At 37.0% G+C, this 19,406-nt stretch overlaps 1 protein-coding gene across 1 annotated transcript in view; it reads left to right on the top strand.

Annotated features, from left to right (window-relative positions):
- The window catches only part of LOC135071852 (uncharacterized), a 104,977-nt gene that overhangs the window by 40,526 nt on the left and 45,045 nt on the right, over positions 1-19,406 (top strand). Inside the window, exons 28-53 of the mRNA XM_063965686.1 lie at positions 50-4,810; positions 5,060-5,272; positions 5,561-5,743; positions 5,833-6,033; positions 6,152-6,442; positions 6,667-7,815; positions 7,897-8,232; positions 8,318-9,577; positions 11,085-11,390; positions 11,746-12,060; positions 12,183-12,500; positions 12,589-12,897; positions 12,987-13,298; positions 13,385-13,696; positions 13,774-14,088; positions 14,169-14,483; positions 14,570-14,896; positions 14,974-15,285; positions 15,544-15,864; positions 15,953-16,267; positions 16,361-16,669; positions 16,793-17,107; positions 17,198-17,530; positions 17,646-17,945; positions 18,031-18,354; positions 18,440-19,378. Of these exons, the coding sequence (XP_063821756.1) occupies positions 50-4,810; positions 5,060-5,272; positions 5,561-5,743; positions 5,833-6,033; positions 6,152-6,442; positions 6,667-7,815; positions 7,897-8,232; positions 8,318-9,577; positions 11,085-11,390; positions 11,746-12,060; positions 12,183-12,500; positions 12,589-12,897; positions 12,987-13,298; positions 13,385-13,696; positions 13,774-14,088; positions 14,169-14,483; positions 14,570-14,896; positions 14,974-15,285; positions 15,544-15,864; positions 15,953-16,267; positions 16,361-16,669; positions 16,793-17,107; positions 17,198-17,530; positions 17,646-17,945; positions 18,031-18,354; positions 18,440-19,378 (14,691 nt within the window). The remainder of the gene's footprint in view (positions 1-49; positions 4,811-5,059; positions 5,273-5,560; positions 5,744-5,832; positions 6,034-6,151; positions 6,443-6,666; positions 7,816-7,896; positions 8,233-8,317; positions 9,578-11,084; positions 11,391-11,745; positions 12,061-12,182; positions 12,501-12,588; positions 12,898-12,986; positions 13,299-13,384; positions 13,697-13,773; positions 14,089-14,168; positions 14,484-14,569; positions 14,897-14,973; positions 15,286-15,543; positions 15,865-15,952; positions 16,268-16,360; positions 16,670-16,792; positions 17,108-17,197; positions 17,531-17,645; positions 17,946-18,030; positions 18,355-18,439; positions 19,379-19,406) is intronic.

The raw sequence follows: 19,406 nt of genomic DNA, 5'->3' as shown, positions 1-19,406 counted from the left end.
ATTTAAATCGCTATTTACTTAAGACGTACTTTTGTTTTCCTATTAACAGATGATCAACCTAAAAATGTCCTACTAACTGAAACACACACCGAATCTACTTTCTTTACGACGGACATAGATACGGAATTAACTGACAGTGCTTTAACAAATAATTATACGACCTTTTCATATAATGAACAGAAAGTTACGACTATTGCTAGTGAAACAGTTCTTGATGTTACCACTGCATCAACGATTAGTATTTTTGACGAACAGAAAATGATCACAAATCCGAATAATTTGGCTACTACACCAGATACGGAAACTTCAACGTTTGTTACAAAACCGTCAATTGTTATTGAAAATACTGTAGAAATTACGACAGATATCAATACCTCTGCTATTGATGAAACAAAATCGCACACTGACACGTTTGAATCAACGCCTGCTGAAACAAATACAATGCTCTTAAGTCCAGATTTAGAAGCTTTCACAACTATCATGCCGAAAACTGTTGAACATTCAACGACTAAAGACTACTCTGTGGATTCTGAAACAACTATTGTTTCAGTAACGACGGAAGCGACAGTATTATTTACAGAAGAAGATAATCATAGGCCTCATACAACTCTTGATTCCGATGAGCTTATACATAGCGGTAGTACTATTCATGTTGAATCAACCGCAAAACCATCAATTACAAAGCACAATGAAGTAAATGATACGTTTTTATCTTCAAATGATAGTAAGAATACAAAAACACCCGAAAATCAAAGGCAGTTGAATAATTTTACTCAAATTATAATGTCATATCATACAACATCTAAAGAGATAACAGAAAAATCCACAACACAAATATATAAGCCTAGTACAGATTCACCAGAAAAAGTAGATATTTCTGTTACTTATCAGAAAAATAATTTCGGCAAAACAACCGATATGAACAGCCACATTTCAACTACGGATCACACAGAAAAAAACTTTAGCACACAATTAGACTCAAATGAAATGTCAACAGCAAACTACTCATCGTTAACTTTAACTAGCGAAATAGAAAGTACTACAATATCAAATAGTGGTGATGTAGAAACGACTTATGGTATTGTAAAATCAAGTACCGAGGAAACAAAAAGCACTGGACACAATTTTAAAACTTCACTAATATTGGACACTACAACCACGCAAGAAGAATTAATAACAAAAAAGACTACTGACATTTACAGTACTTCTAGTGGTGGTTTTGGGGCAAAATCTACTGAATATTTAGAAACCAATGATGAAAATGGAGCAACGATAACATCTAATGTTTTAGATCAATCAACTGGTGGTATCACATCAACGGAATTTGCTGTTACCAGTAGCGAAGAAACTACTTTTACACAATATGATAAAAGTACAACGAGAACAATACCCACTGAGAAAACTACTGAAGAAATTTCCCAAAAGGCAACGATAGATTACGCAACAGACACCGTAAGTTTTACTGGAAATACCGAAAATTTATTAACAACTTCTACGTCCTTCCTCCCGAATAGGACCGAAGCAACAACAACTATTTCACCAGTTACAATTGATAATAATAGTCAGAAAAATGCGTATAAGACAACGCCAGACACAATCACTCTTAACAGTGAAGATACACAAACGCTGATGACCACTGATGATACAAATAATAAACTATCACCAGATATAAGTTATAGTACCGAACAAATACAAACAATTGAAGTCGGTACTTCACCTTCAGATTACCTTACAGAAATTACCTTGCTCAACACAGATAAAATATCTACAAGTTTCACCCACACCACTGGATCGTTATCTGAAATACAAACTGTTAAAAGTTTATCAAGCTCCACAGCATCAGTCGACATCGATAATGTTGTTATAATTTCAACTGAGTCTACAATAAATTCAGAACAGATAACAAATAAATTTGATGAGCAATTTACAACTATGAAAACTTCCGATAACAATGATGAAACTAAAACGGTTAATCCATCCACACTAGAAGAAAGTACAATGAAAAGCTCGAAAGAGACTGATGGTTATGATGACTCAGTAACTCATAGCTATACAACTAGTAAATTGACATCAACCACCAGTTCAGTTGATGGTGATGTAGTCGAAACAAAATACATTTCTACGATGGAGGCAACTAGTAGTACAAGTTTGCCTATCACTTCGGATAATTATTTAACTGGATATGATGTAACAGATGACAAAAATCACGTTTATACAACGGAGAGTGTAGAATACTCAGTCAATACTTTGGAAACACAATCCACCACTATATCACCTCCGAGTTTACCTGTTGAAGATGACGTATCGAAAAACCATACAGAAATTTTAAAAACAACAAAAACTGAATCAGAAAGTAGTACTATGCAAACTGAAATAACTAAAAACTTATTGCAATCTACCACTATATCACCTCCGAGATTACCTGTCGAAGATGACGTATCGAAAAACCATACAGAAATTTTAAAAACAACAAACACTGAATCAGAAAGTAGTACCATGCAAACTGAAATAACTAAAAATTTATTGCCTAGTGCAATGACAGAAATTGTTTCCAATAAACAAACAGATTTTGATGTTAGTCTTAAATATACCACTTCTTTACATAAAACAACAACAAATAATCCTATTTCAACATCAGATCACACAATGACTATGTCAGATGTTACTAATGCAGAAAGTAACACACGTGACGCATTGAGCACTATTACGGATATATCTGATACAATCCAATCCAGTACCATTAGCGGGGAAACAACAAATTTTAAACTATATACAAATAGTGTAAGTAAGTCTACATCCCCTAATGATGTTGATTCATATTTAGATACCACCAGTTTACCTAGCAGTGATCTTCCAACACAAACCACAGAAAAGTCTGCTGAAATTCCTACTACTGTAATTATTTCAAAGTCAGGTACAATACCGGACCATGATGAGACAAAGCTTGATAATCATACGTCACATGTTACCGAGACTGTTTTGCCTCTAACAAATACAGATAATGTAAATACAGCTGAAAATAATGTTGAATCTACTGTAGAGAATGCAATTACAACATTACCTGCATTTACAACTGAGGAAACACAAGGAACCACTAAAATTTATGACAGGTCTACAGATTTCATAACAAAATATGTGACAAATACTTATGAAGAACCACACAAAATAGAAAGTACATCTGAAATTTCTAAACCTGATAAATCCACTGCTTACAGTGAGGGAATTACCGATACATATGGAAAAACTACAGAATATTTCGAAACAACGTCTTACGCTACCACGCAATTATATTCTAAACATGATGGTAATATACAAAGTACTAGTACCGGTAGTAATGATGAAAACACTATAACTAATCAATACATTGTTACTGAAGCAGTTACAGTAACTGTCGATGTAACGAAAAGTGACAGCAGAAATCTGTCTGAAAGTATTACAACTGATGAGTTAAATAATACTACTACTTTTGTACTTCCCAATGCAAGCACCAATACGATATTTGAAGATAAGAGCACACAAAAAATAACTAGCAAAATAGTGATCGATATAAGTACAGAAACATCTACATTACCTTACGATTTAAATAAAGAAAACGAAATAAAAAAGCTTAGTACTGTAGAAATGGTCCCGGTAAGTGAACTTACTACAACAGCAGAAATAGAACTATCCAGCATTCAGGAAAATTATAGTCAAATAATAACTGACAAAGAACAAGTAGAAACAACAACAAAGACAGACAGAGAAGTACTTTTAAGTAAAGCTAGTACAAATGACATTCAGATTACTACTATGACTTCAGAAGTAGGCACAAATACACCTTTCATCGATAAAGATGCTATAGAAAATGATAGCATGAATAATACTGAAACTGAAGAAAAGCCCACAGAGAGTTTAATATCAGTTACCAAATTTGTTACTGTTAGTGATATAAATATTACAGAAACAAGCACACAAATACCTACAACAGATACTTACATTGAAAATACAAGTGACACTGACAAAACTGATGAAAATAATGGGCCTTCTATAACTTCCACTGTTAATTTAGAAAATAGCATATCAACTACATATGAGAAAATTACAACTGACACTGCGCAAACTATAACGACTCCAATAATAGTACCTATTTCTTTACCTGGGCGAGATTCTATTAGTACCACAGAGATGAGTATTAAATCAACCACAAGCCAAGTCGATGGTACCATAATGACTACTGAAAATGAAAATGCAGTAATTATAACGGAAAGTGATTTAATTAACACAGATTTAATTACTAGAAATATAAAAGAAATGATAACTTCATCTGTAACAGTAGAAAGAACTTTAGAAACCTCATCGAAATATGATCACGATAATAATGAAAAAACAACGGAACCTACTTCTATTGTGACGGAATTTCGTGTAAATGAAACCTTTTCGACTTCCAGTACTACTGACGTAAATATAAAAGTTTCTACAACAAACGTTGATAGCACACCAACTAGTAATCACTCTGTTAATGTACCTAATGTTAGCACGTCTACGGATAATTTGTCTTCTCGTAGTAAAGATGTTGATATTTTCGCTTGGACTGAATCGACAACTACACCTGACTTGACTTCGACTGAGACAAATTTAAAGACTGACATACATAACAAAAGGTGTGATATTAATTCGCACTGCCCGCTGGATAAAGCCTGCTTGAACGGAGTATGCCAGAATCCGTGCGAGGTGGCGCCAAGTCCATGTACAATAAGCACACCCTGTAAAGTAGTCGACCACGCCGCTGTATGTGTGTGCGATCATGAAGCTGGGGACTTCTGTAGAAGAGGTATGCTACAATAAATATTTTGCGTACCAGGTTCCGTTAATTTCAAGTTTTTTATATCAAAAATATAGATTCGATTTAAATATTTTAGTGTATTTTTCATGGTTGTTTTATCGGACAAATGTATGTACAAAAAATGTCTAATCTGATTGTATGTTGTATTTGAACCTACTAAGAAGTACCTAATTGTATATAAGTATTTTGTACTTTTAATCCTAACATACTAATATCATTGTAACATTAACATACTAGAATCACCTGGGACACCTAAAGCACCAGAACCTTGTCAATCTGATCGGGACTGTATAGAGAGTGAAGCCTGTTTTATGGGAATATGTCAAAACCCTTGTGAATTTAACATGTGTGGTACTGGAGCCAACTGTCAGCCAGTACTGCAAAGGCCTATGTGCTCATGTCCCGCTGGATATGATGGAGATCCGGCTGTTAAATGTTCTCCTAAAAAAAGTAAGCTCACACCTAACTATAATATAACTAATAGATATTCCACGTTCATTTGAATGACTTAATGACTAAGTAAATATAAAGCAGTTAATATTAATTTAAAATACTAATTTGTAATTTAATTGGTTATGGCATTTGTAATAAATTGTAAATAATAAATTATTTAAAAATCAAGTTCCCTTAAAGATTAGATAAATGAAGAATTCAAAATAATTTGGTTGTAAATTTTTTTAACACTTTTTTATTTGAGTAAGTGGTTTCTATAATGTATATTTATATTTTACCACCCAGTTGGTTGCACTCGAAATGAAGATTGTCAATTGACTGAAGCTTGTATAAATAATGCATGTCAGCACCCATGTGCTATACACAATCCCTGCGCACAAAACGCTGTCTGTATAAACACAAATCATGGCTCGGATTGTAGCTGCGTTGAAGGATACCAAGGGAACGGGTACGTCGGCTGCGTGCCAGGTAAGAATTTATACATACAACTTGGAATACAAGGTAATTATAGTTAAGAATGTGTTCAGAAAACTAACTTAAGAGTATTTTTTTTATAGTTAATGATAATAAGTCAGTATGTCAATATAATGAAGACTGTCCACCTGAGTTGTTGTGCGATAGACTGAACAGAGTATGTATAAACCCATGCACAATGAACAAATGCGGAGACAACGCAGAGTGTATTCCTGCTAAACATGGAATTGAATGCAAATGCTACGCTGGATATACTGGAAATCCGTTCCTAGAATGCTATCAAGGTACATAATAAATCATTATATTTAATTAATTTATAATAGTGTTTATACAGTACATAATATTTTTTACAATCCAGTAAAGGCCTGTAACAATGGATTCTATGTTTATTTTATTTTGCAGTCCAAGGTTGCAGAACTGACAATGAATGTGCAAATTCGGAGGCTTGTATAAATGGTAAATGCGGCTCTCCTTGCCGTTGTGGCGCAAATGCAATTTGTGACGTATTGAATCATCGCGCTACATGCAAATGCCTCCCAGGCTATAACGGAAATCCAACACTTGGTTGTGAACCACCGAGAAACCCTTGTATCCCAAACCCATGTGGAATTAATGCTTTGTGTGAAAGTGATAATGGGAATCCGATTTGCTATTGTCCTAAAGGACTAACAGGAAATCCCTTTAAAAACTGCAGTAAGTAGAAAACGTATCTTGGAATGTTTTGGCACGAAGCACAGGCCTTTTATTTTAATTATAAGAATTTAAAAGATATAACTAATTATTAATATTAACGCAAAAAAAAATTGCACTAAACATATACATAACTTAGCAACCCGCCCTAAGTTTCGCTATTAAATAAACTCGACCTTAATATAGACCCTAGAACTAGATCATTTATATATGATGTAATATTTCAGTTCCAGAAGGAAATGAATGTGAACCAAACCCGTGCGGACCCTACTCTGGATGTCGATTAATAGATAACCGCCCGGCGTGTTTCTGTTTGCCAAATTACGAAGGGAATCCACCTGCAGAGCCATGTAGACTTCCAAGCAACCCATGTAACCCATCTCCGTGTGGCCCTAACACTCAATGCACTGTATTATCGAATGGATTTGCTAAATGTACTTGTTTAGATGGATACATAGAGAGTCCCAACACAGTTCGAGGTTGTATTGAAGCACGAAACCCTTGTGAGCCAAATACTTGTGGTATCGGAGCACGTTGTGATCCCAACAGAACTCCCGCTTGTTATTGTCCAGATAGTACAGTGGGTAATCCTTATAAATCATGTAACAAAGGTTATCTTCCTCCTGCCATTCTATGCCAACCAGGGCCTTGTGGACCTAACGCAGATTGTTATGTGAGCAGTAACACAGAAATGTGTTTCTGTAAAACTAATTTTATTGGGAATCCATATACAGGCTGCCAACAAAGAAGTAGTCCTTGCACTCCAAATCCTTGTGGTCCTCAAGCCATTTGTGATACCAACTATAATGGACAAGCAGTATGCACATGCGTTGAAGGTAGCTCAGGTGATCCATATGGTGTAAACGGGTGTCATTCAAGGGAATGTGAAGTAGACACTGACTGCAGTAAAAATAAGGCTTGCATTGGATATACCTGCCGTGATCCATGCCCAGGAGTATGTGGTTTAAATGCTAAATGTCATGTAGAATTACATCGTCCTGTTTGCACTTGTGAAGATGGACTTATAGGCAATCCTTTTATTTGCTGCTTACCGCCGGAAGATCAAAAATCAATAAGACCATGTAATAAAGTAGAGTGTGGAATTAATGCAATGTGTCAAGATGTAGGGGATGAGGCATTATGTCATTGTCCTCCTGATTTCTTTGGAGATCCAACAGTTGAATGCAAACCACAATGTTTGATGAATTCAGACTGCCCATCTAACGAAGCTTGCGTAAATAACAAATGCCAAGATCCATGCACTTTGAACAATATTTGCGGAATTAATGCAGTTTGTTTGTGTTCAGACCACACTGTTTCGTGTTTATGTCCTGATGGATACATCGGAGATCCGATGACACAATGTATCTATCGACGTAAGTATAAAGATTGCCCATTTAACACAGTAGTTATATTTATAATTGTTTGTATTTATTACCACCTTTTTTTCCTTACAGCAATACTAATACCACCAGACAACACGACAAGTCAACCATGTTCACCAAACCCATGCGACCCAAATGCACCGTGTGATACCTACGGCAATCAGTTTGCGATTTGTGACGCTTGTGTTGGCCCTGACTCAGTGAATAATCCTGCATGCAGACCAGAATGCATACTGAGTTCAGACTGTGCATTCAATAAAGCTTGTTTAAGAAACAGATGTGTGGACCCCTGTCCAGGATCTTGTGGTATCGATGCAGAGTGTATGGTTTATCATCATGATCCCATTTGCCGATGCCCCAAAGGATTCCAAGGAAATCCCTACGAGCTTTGTAAACTAACAACAAATCGTAAGTTTAATATATTATACTTAAGTTTAGTATAATGTTTATACCTTGCGGATTACAAAGAGCTAATTTAATATTTTTCTTCCAGCTGTGGAACAAGAAAACTGTGACAATGTCCGGTGTGGAGATAATGCCATCTGCCAGGAAATAAATGGTGCACTAACATGCACATGTTTACCAAATTTCTTCGGAAACCCATATTTGTCTTGTCGTCCTGAGTGCGTTGTAAATAGCGATTGTTCTCCTGATTTAGCATGTTTAAATAACAAATGCGAAGACCCCTGCCATAATGTATGTGGCTTGGGAGCATTATGTAAAACAGTCAATCATCACGCAGTTTGTTATTGTGAACCGGGATTCACAGGAGATCCTTACATTAGATGTCAAAGTACACCAATTACTCCACCTGTTTTATCAACTTGTGATCCATCGCCATGTGGTCCGTACAGTCGCTGTCTTATATCACCTTCTGGATTTGCAGTCTGTTCATGCTTACCAGGACACCGAGGAGTTGCGCCTATGTGTCAACCTGAATGCGTGAGCAATTCCGACTGTCAACAAACGGAAATATGTGTCAATCAAAGATGTTCAAATCCATGCCAAGGTAGTTGTGGTGTCAACGCAGAATGTATTACAATAAATCATAATCCTATATGTAGCTGTGGCGCCAAAAGAACCGGAGATCCATTCGTAGCGTGTACAGAAATTACAGACGAGCCTGTTCAAAGAAATCCATGTGTACCATCTCCATGTGGACCAAATTCAGTGTGTGAGGTCGTATCTGACCGACCAGTCTGCTCATGTCGACCCAATTATTCGGGAACGCCACCTTATTGTAGACCAGAATGTGTTATAAGTCAAGAATGTCCATCTCACCAGGCTTGTATCAACGAAAAATGCGTAGACCCGTGCACAAATGCATGCGGAAACAATGCAAAGTGTAACGTTGTTAACCACACACCATTATGTAGTTGCCTGGAAGGGTACAAAGGTGACGCATTTGTTGGATGTGTTGCAATACCAATAGTAGACATTAAAACACCATGTGAACCATCGCCCTGCGGAGAAAACACAATATGTACTGTTGTAAATGATGTTGCACGCTGTTCATGCATACCACCAAATATTGGAAATCCCTATGCAGGTGGTTGTAGACCTGAATGTTCAATAAATTCTGACTGTCCTAATCATCTGGCCTGTTTATCAAATCACTGTCGGGATCCCTGCAAAGACCTATGCGGTGTGAATGCTGAATGTACAGTTACCAATCACGTTCCTGTCTGTACATGCTTCAAGGGTTATGAAGGAAATCCGTTTTCGTCATGTCGCGAAGAATATAAGCCTCCATGTAAGTTTACATTAATCTTAAAACGTCGCATGCTATTATTTAACCCATTAACGCCCAAATGAAAACTACGATCAATTTCACATAGCCAATGTTTATTTTCTTCATAAAAATACTTCAGAAATAATACTAAACAGAAAGAAAACCAAAAACAAAATCAGAAGTTAGGTTTTCAGGGGTGTACTAAGTTTAGTACAATGGGCGCTTATGAGTCATGTTGAGCAAAGCCTTCTCCATACTGGCTCAGTGTTTTCAGGCACTTGCCATAAGATGTTTTGACTCTATTGAAACACACAGTAATTTTAAGCTGTCAAATCAGCTTGTTTGCTGGTTTATTTTGACTATAACCATTATTTCATATTTCTTCTCCATCAACTAGAGCAAGATTACCTACTATTATTTATCTTTTATAGGTCAAATATGTGCGCTACTATAATATTTGCGGAATGCTAGCTGATCTAAGCGACTATATGAGTTTACTATGCAGTGCAGTCTGCATGCATTTGAAATTGTCATGTCCACCATATAAGTGAACAAGACCCATCCACCGCTTTTTTCTTTTTACCTCAGTTTGGTAAAGTTCCATAGACTATCCATCTGATCTAACCCACTAATCTTTTTATTATACTGGAGCTGGACACCCAGTGGTGCCTAACACTACTTTTTTTTATCAAGAGACCCCATATAATGACCTTTCCCAATGGTTCTAAAGCATCAAAATTTGTTCCAATAGTACCTACATTATTATCTTTCAATCGATACTAATAAAATTATGTTTGCCTTGTCGAATCTGTCTCTAGGCTTTTTGTGAAAATCTTTATAAGTAATCAAAGGATACCGTTTGGTTCTGTTGTCACGTATGGTTCCAAAAACTATGTAACTAAGTCTCTTTAGGTCGACAAACAGGTCATAATTGGGAAAACAAAATGTTTATTTTTGTTGTCTGTAACCCCATAAATAAAGAGCCATGTTATTGGAAAAAGAAAACAATGATTACATATAAGAACTATGAAGAAATAAGTAAACACTCTAATAATAATGTCATTTTTTTACTATTTTACGTAACATGTCAAGCGCCCATTGTACAAAAGTTAGTACAGCATCACTTTGGGAGTTATAGCATAAAAAACTTTCCATGAAATGAACTTTTTTATGTATTTTTTATTAGGATATGTTGTTAGCTAATACACTAACAACTTATTCGGTATTTTGTGTAACTTAAACCTTGTATAAAAAAATGTCAACTATCCACCAGGAGATACGAAAAAATCACTGAAACGAAATCGCAAAATACCCCCTTCAGATTTTATAATTATGTTCTGTTTCATCTCAGGATGTAATGCATAGACCTTTGTTTACCGATTGGAATTATTTCCAGACTTAAAATACCCACTAAATCAGATTTATCGTAACTTAAAGTTGTGTACAATTTATAGTACGGCGGGCGTTAATGGGTTAATATTCAATTTAATTAGCATTACATAAAAACGCAATCAATTAAAAATTTTAGATCCTCCATTGAATCCTTGTGAACCATCGCCATGTGGACCAAACAGCGAATGTAACGTCGTTAGTGATCGCCCTGTTTGCGTTTGCCAACCCGGATTCTTAGGCGCGCCTCCCGCATGCCGCCCGGAATGTGCTGTGAATTCAGATTGTCCAGCGAACAAAGCTTGCATCAATCTCAAATGCAAAGATCCTTGTGTACATAGCTGCGGTTTGGATGCAAGATGCCATGTGGTCGGTCATAATCCAATTTGCACCTGCCCTGAAAATCTTCCTGAAGGCGATCCTTTCATCAGATGTTTCCGAAAAAGTGAGTTTATATAGATATTGTTTAACCTACCTTTAAAAACTGAAACTTTTGTAATATGTTAATTTTACTGCATTGATTTGGACCTTGAAACTTTGTTACTTTATTATTAGATCTAAAGTTTTAAACCAGTTTTGGTGAATTATTGGACCTGGGAGTAGGGCATACTCATAGTACAAATAAAATGTTTTTGATTCCGGGAAGAATGATAGATAAACACTAAACTTCCTGTCCTAAATCGAAATCCATGTAAACAAAAATATTTTTGAGAAAGCAACTGATTAATTAAATAATTCCTCGTAAAATATTTGATAACATCACTATCACTATGTTTACACAAAATTGTATTTTTGTGCAGATATTTCGTATCCAGCTCCTGACCCATGTCTTCCATCTCCCTGTGGACCGTATTCTACATGTCGCAACGTCAATGGTAGAGCAACCTGCTCTTGTGAACCAGGCATGCTTGGTGCCCCACCAACATGTCGGCGACAATGTGTCATCAATCAAGACTGCCCTCTAGCACTCGCCTGCCTCTCTGGTTCTTGTGTCAACCCCTGTGTTGGATCCTGCGGTTTCAACGCTCGCTGTATAGTGCAAAATCACCAGCCAATATGCTCTTGCGACGACGGCTACTCCGGAGATCCGTTCGCTGGTTGCAGTCGTACTGAGGGTGAGTATTCTACTTATTTATGCCAGATTCTGCACCTCGATATTAGTACGTGTAGTTTAGTATACATTTTGCATGTTGTTTTATATTCTTGTAGTAGCATGATATTTGTAAATCATTTTCAGTTCCAAAAGATCTGCCACGTCATCCTTGTAATCCATCACCATGTGGACCTAACGCCATATGTCGTGAGAGAGATGGTGCTGGTTCATGTACTTGTATAGATGAATTTTATGGCGACCCGTACTTAGGTTGCCGCCCAGAATGTGTCATGAACACTGACTGCGCTATGGATAGATCTTGTTTCAATAACAAATGTGTGGATCCTTGTTCTGGCGCTTGTGGACAGAATGCTGAATGTAGAGTCACAAACCACGCACCATCATGTTCTTGCTTGCCTGGATATAATGGAAATCCTCTTCATGCATGTACTCCTGTTCCGAGTAAGACTTTCTTTCTATACTTTCAATTTATTTTTCTTATTCTAATTTATTCTGTATACTTATCTTTCTCCTTTCAAATTACCTTTAGTTCTTCAAGAACCTGTAAATCCATGTCAACCTTCGCCTTGCGGACCGTACAGCAGATGTCGTATCTTTAATGGGCATGCTGTATGTACGTGTTTGGATATATGTGTCGGTTCTCCACCAAATTGTCGACCGGAATGTATAGTTAGTTCTGATTGTCGATCTGACAAAGCGTGTATTAATCAAAAATGTCAAGACCCATGTGCCGGAATGTGTGGTATCGACGCTCAATGTCAAGTTGTAAACCATAACCCAATCTGCAGTTGTTTGAACGGATATACCGGTGATCCATTTGTTAAATGCTTCATCGACAGTAAGTTTTATTTAATTTAATACGTTATTATATTTTTCAAGACTTTAACTAATTATGAGACTAAATTGATTATTTTTATTATTTATCAGGACCGATGATCCCTATAAATAGTTGCATTCCCAGTCCATGTGGTCCTAATTCTCAATGCAATGAAGTAAACGGTGTACCAGTTTGTTCATGTCTACGCAACTACGTGGGTCGCCCTCCTAATTGTAGACCGGAATGCGTCATAGATGTCGAATGTCCAGGAAATTTAGCTTGTATATCAGAAATATGTAGCGACCCTTGTCCTGGTTCATGCGGATTTCATGCAACTTGTACTGTTGTGAAGCACGTACCAATTTGTACGTGTGATCATGGATATACTGGAGATCCCTTCTCTGGCTGCTCAGTCGTGCCACGTAAGTGGAAACTTTATAAGATTATAGTTGTGGTTTTACTTAATCCTTTTGACTAACTTACTTAAAAAACATATTTTACTTTTTAGCAATTGAACCTCAAGTAGTCAGTCCATGTTCGTTATCTCCTTGTGGAGCGAATGCAGTATGCAAAGAAAGACACGGCATTGGGTCATGTTCATGTTTGCCTGATTATTATGGCGATCCTTATATTGAATGCCGACCTGAATGCGTATTAAATTCAGATTGTCCCAAAGACAAAGCTTGCGCTAATAACAAATGTAAAGATCCATGCCCAGGAGTCTGTGGCATGTATGCAGAATGTCGCGTCAATAATCATGCTCCATCGTGCGCATGTTTACCTGGATATGAAGGAAATCCGTTCACATCTTGTTACATAAGTATGTATCAACAAATATTTTAAATAACACCTATAAGGTTTTAGCTATGTAGTCATTTAAAATATTTTACATTTTAGGGAACAACGATATTCCGACTGACCCGTGTTCTCCTTCGCCATGCGGCCCCTACAGTATATGTCGCGTAAGCGATTCACATGCGATATGCTCATGCCAAGAACAATATTTCGGATCACCACCATTTTGCCGTCCAGAATGTATGGTCAGCAGTGAATGTATGCCAAATAAAGCGTGTATTAATCAAAAATGCGTAGACCCATGCATTGGAGCATGTGGCAATAATGCCAAATGCACTGTAGTAAATCACAATGCTTTATGCAGTTGCCCGCAAAATTACATTGGAGATCCGTTTGTGCAATGCACTTTTGAAAAACGTAAGTTTTAAATATTACTAATGAAATCTAACATAAAAGTAATAATTTTGTTAACAAATACTAAACAGAAATAATTTTAGGACCGGAACCTAGACCTTCTGCCAACCCATGTGTTCCTTCACCTTGTGGACCAAATTCGCAATGTCGCATAGTAGGAGAAACGCCTGCTTGTTCATGCCAGCCAGGGTATATTGGCAGAGCACCTAATTGCCGCCCAGAATGTATATATGACGAAGAATGTCCAAGCAATCTTGCATGTATACGTGAAAAATGTGTAAGCCCATGCGAAGGATCTTGTGGATCAAATGCTGAATGTGTCGTCATTAATCATAAAGCTGTTTGTCACTGCCGGGAGAGCTATACTGGTGATCCATTTAGTGGTTGTCGTTTTATTGGTGAGAATCTTGATCTTTATACATAACTTATTTGATACGTTTATGGTCAAAGAAATCCAATAATAAAAGTTATGTTTTGTTTTTAGTGACTATACCCAATGACGAAGATACAAATCCATGTAATCCATCTCCATGCGGCCCTAATTCACTTTGCACAGAAAGAAATAACGCTGGTGCTTGTACATGCCAGCCAGGATATTTTGGAGATCCCTACCTTGGCTGCCGCCCTGAATGCGTAACAAATAACGATTGTCCACTAGATAAATCGTGTTCAAATAACAAGTGTATTAATCCATGTCAAGGAGCATGTGGAATTAATGCTCAGTGTACGGTAGCCCATCATACACCAGTTTGTTTGTGTATTGAAGGTTACGAAGGAAATCCTGCTAGCTCATGTCATCCACAGCGACAGCGTTAGTAGAATTCACAAACTTTAAGTACATTTTTTTTTCATATTTTACGTTATTAACACTGTTGTTGTTTATTATAGCGTCTCTAGCAGATGTTAATCCATGCGTGCCATCACCTTGCGGACCTTATAGTACATGCAAAGAAATAAACGGGCATGGCGTATGTTCATGTCAAGAAGGTTATAGTGGATCGCCACCTACTTGTAGGCCAGAGTGCGTAATCAGCACAGATTGTCCACAACATCAAGCATGTATACGACAGAAATGTAAAGATCCATGTCCTGGAACGTGTGGAGTCAATGCTAGGTGTCAAACCATTAACCATAATCCGATATGCACCTGTAAAGCTGGCTTCACAGGCGATCCATTCGTTACATGTCATTTAGACAAAAGTAAGGGTAAACTTCATCAAGTATATAATACATTTCAAATTGAGTATTATTGTTATAAATTAAAACAATGTAATAAAATTGTAATGTTAACAAATATACACAATGAAAGTTTTATTTTTTATGTAAAAACCAGTCACTACTCGTATTTTCAATCACTTTTGTTTTCTATGACTATTTCTATATTGAACTTTCTTTTTTTATTCTGTTTTCTTAAATTATGTGTGCTATGTTCTTAATTTCTCTTATTTTCTTTCTTAGAACCTATCTCTATGGGGCCTAAAGGAAATCCATGTGTACCTTCACCGTGCGGTCCTTATTCACAATGTAAAGTAGTTGGAGAAGCGCCTGCATGTTCATGCTTACCAAATTATATAGGTGTTGCACCAAACTGTAGACCAGAATGTTCTATCAATGCAGAGTGTCCTGGTAATCTTGCATGCCAAAATGAAAGATGTGTAGATCCATGTCCGGGTTCTTGTGGTTTCAATGCTGAATGTTCTGTAGCAACTCATGTAGCGTTATGTAATTGTATACCAGGGTATACAGGTGATCCATTTAGCGGATGCTCAGAAATAGAACGTAAGTTTTAAATTGTGTATTAGTCGTACTACACACCCAAATATGTTAAGTTTAATTTATATAATCAAAACATGTATTATGTTCACAGGTGTGTCAGAACCGCCACCAAATCCTTGCAATCCATCACCATGTGGGGCAAATGCATTATGTAAAGAAAGAAATGGGATTGGTTCTTGTACATGCTTACCAGAATATTTCGGAGACCCATACACGGGATGTCGACCTGAATGTGTATCAAATTCGGATTGTGATCGTAATAAGGCATGTTCAAACAATAGATGTAAAGATCCATGCCCAGGAGCTTGTGGCATTAATGCTGAATGTAGAACTGTTAATCATTCACCTATTTGTACGTGCCTTACTGGTTACAGTGGTAATCCGCTCGTAAGATGTGAAGTAGAAAGTAAGTTATAATAACCTACTAATTTATCAACGAACTTTGTTTTCCTGTTTACCTATTTACCTTTGAAATAATGTTTCTTGATTTTTGTTTTAGTTAAAGTTGTAAACATTGATCCCTGTCAGCCTTCACCTTGCGGACCAAACAGTCTCTGTCGAGTGGTAAATGGGCATAGCGTTTGTACTTGTGATAATGGATATATTGGGACACCGCCATCATGTCGCCCTGAATGCATTGTCAGTTCAGAATGTCCTCAAGACAAAGCCTGCGTTAACAAGAAATGCATTGATCCTTGCCCGAACACTTGTGGCCTTAATGCTCGTTGCCAAGTCATAACGCATAATCCAATTTGTAGTTGCACACCAGGATATACCGGTGATCCGTTTACAAGATGTGATTTGGAAGGTATATTATAATTAATTATTTATCGATATGAATCGACATTAATAAATTGCTATAAACTGAATTAAATTAAATACTATCTATACTTTTAAATTGTTGTTATAAGTATTTTGTTAATCGTTTCAGGAAAAATTACCAATACTACCTGTTCGCCATCGCCTTGTGGGCCAAATTCAGAATGTCGAGTTATTGGAGATCAGGCTGCTTGTTCATGTTTACCTAATTACATAGGAAGGGTTCCAAATTGTAGACCAGAATGTACTATAGATGCTGAATGTCCTAGCAATACAGCATGTATAAATGAGAGATGTAAAAACCCATGTCAAGGAGCTTGCGGAGTGAATGCTATATGTTTGACAGTTTATCATAAACCAGTTTGTAGTTGTCAGGATAGGTATACTGGAGATGCTTACACAAATTGCATTGAAATTGTTATGCCAGGTAAAAAATTAAATGTGTTGTTTATTTTTTTTTATAAATCTTTTAGTTAAGACTAATTTTGTTTCTATTAACAAAATGAAATATTTATAGAATCGGCAGTGACACCATCATCTAGTCCATGTTCTCCATCCCCTTGTGGACCAAATGCTGAATGCCGTGAGCATAATGGAGCTGGTGCGTGTGTTTGCTCCGAAGGATATGAAGGGGACCCTTACAGTCCTCAAGGTTGCCGTAGGGAATGTGAAAACAACGATGAATGCTCGCCAAACCTAGCATGTATAAGATTTAAATGTATTGATCCATGCCCAAGAACGTGTGGTCAAATGGCGCAATGCATTGTTGAAAATCATGTTCCTATTTGCACTTGTCCAAGAGGGTATTCAGGAGATCCATTCTTTGAATGCAAGCGAATAGTGTTACCACGTAAGTCAAATGAATTCTATATCTATAGATTTTATTTTTCATTTTATAAAAGCACAGTGATATTCTAAATAAGTAGGTTTTATGATGTTTTTAAAACTTTAACAATTATTTTTAGCTGCTCCTCCACAATCACCATGCGAACCTACTCCTTGTGGACCAAATAGTGTATGCCAACAAATAAATATGCAAGCAGTTTGTTCCTGCCTTCCTAACTACGTAGGATTACCGCCTTCATGTAGACCGGAATGTGTGGTCAATAGTGAATGCGACACTTCAAAAGCTTGCATAAATCAAAGGTGTGACGATCCTTGCCCCAATACTTGTGGATTACGAGCTCACTGTTTAGTGAGAAACCATAACCCAATATGTACATGTCCTGGAGGCATGACAGGAGATCCATTCACTCAATGCTATCGTGAGTTGAGATATTTTTTTATATCATTTATGAAATCTATAATATAAATTATCTGATAGTAATATAAGAATTCATGTTATTTTAGCGATTGAACCAATCACAGAACGTCCACCATCTTGCACACCATCACCATGTGGACCTAATTCCCGATGTCAATTATTAGCTACCGGTCCAGCTTGTTCGTGTTTACCAGGCTATACAGGATCACCGCCTGCTTGTAGACCTGAATGTACTATCAATTCAGAATGTCCCGCATCATTAGCGTGTCTTCGCCAGAAATGTGAAGATCCATGTCCAGGATCATGCGGTATTGATGCCAACTGCCATGTTCTCAATCATGTAGCAGTATGTGTTTGTAACGAGGGCTACACTGGTGATCCTTTCACTAGATGCTTAGCTATAACTGAAGGTAAGTTACAAGGTGGTTCCCAAATACATTTATTTAGAAAGTTTAATATTTTAGATTTGTAACATTTCCGTTGTGTTTTTTTTAGATCCGACGACTGCTATTCCATCAGATCCATGTAATCCATCACCTTGTGGTCCGAACGCCCAATGTGATAATGGTTTATGTACTTGCTTATTAGACTACACCGGAAACCCATATGAATCATGCAGGCCTGAATGTACAGGAAGTCAAGAATGTCCAAGAGATAAAGCTTGTTTTAGAAATAAATGCCGTGATCCTTGTCCTGGAGTGTGTGGTCAAAATACTAAATGTGATGTTATAAACCACATACCAACATGTTCATGCATCGCAGGCTTTACAGGCAATCCGTTTATACATTGTCAACCTATAGAAGATAAACCAGCTCCAAGAAACCCTTGTAATCCATCAATTTGTGGACCAAATAGTTTATGCAGACTGACATCAAATAATACAGCAGCCTGTGCTTGCATTGAAGGCTTCCAGGGATCTCCTCCAATGTGTAAACCGGAATGTGTTGTTAGTTCTGAATGTCCATCTACGAAAGCATGTATCAACCAAAAATGCATTAATCCGTGTATCAATGCTTGTGGGGTCTCAGCAAGATGTGAAGTGATCAACCATAGCCCAATTTGCAGTTGTAATCCAGGACAAACTGGAGATCCATTTAAGAACTGTTATGATGTTGTACAAACACCACCGGAACCAGTGGACATATGTAATCCTTCGCCTTGTGGTCCAAACTCTCTTTGCATCGAAAGAAACGGAAAACCGAAATGTAGATGTGTCGATAATTATATTGGTCAGCCACCAAATTGCCGACCAGAGTGTGTAATTAATTCAGACTGTCCGTCTAATCAAGCTTGTGTAATGAGTAAATGTATAGATCCATGTCCTGGTTCATGTGGCATAAACGCTGATTGTATAGTTGTTAGTCACATGGTCTCGTGTATTTGTAGAGAAAAATATACAGGCAATCCATTCTTGCAGTGTATACCACATGAAGGTAATTATCTTTTTTTCTTCATGCACTT

The sequence above is a fragment of the Ostrinia nubilalis genome, chromosome 5, assembly GCF_963855985.1.
Source record: "Ostrinia nubilalis chromosome 5, ilOstNubi1.1, whole genome shotgun sequence".
Lineage (NCBI taxonomy): Eukaryota > Metazoa > Arthropoda > Insecta > Lepidoptera > Crambidae > Ostrinia > Ostrinia nubilalis.
The sequence above is the reverse complement of the archived record's forward strand: the minus strand, read 5'-3'. Positions and strand labels throughout refer to the sequence as shown.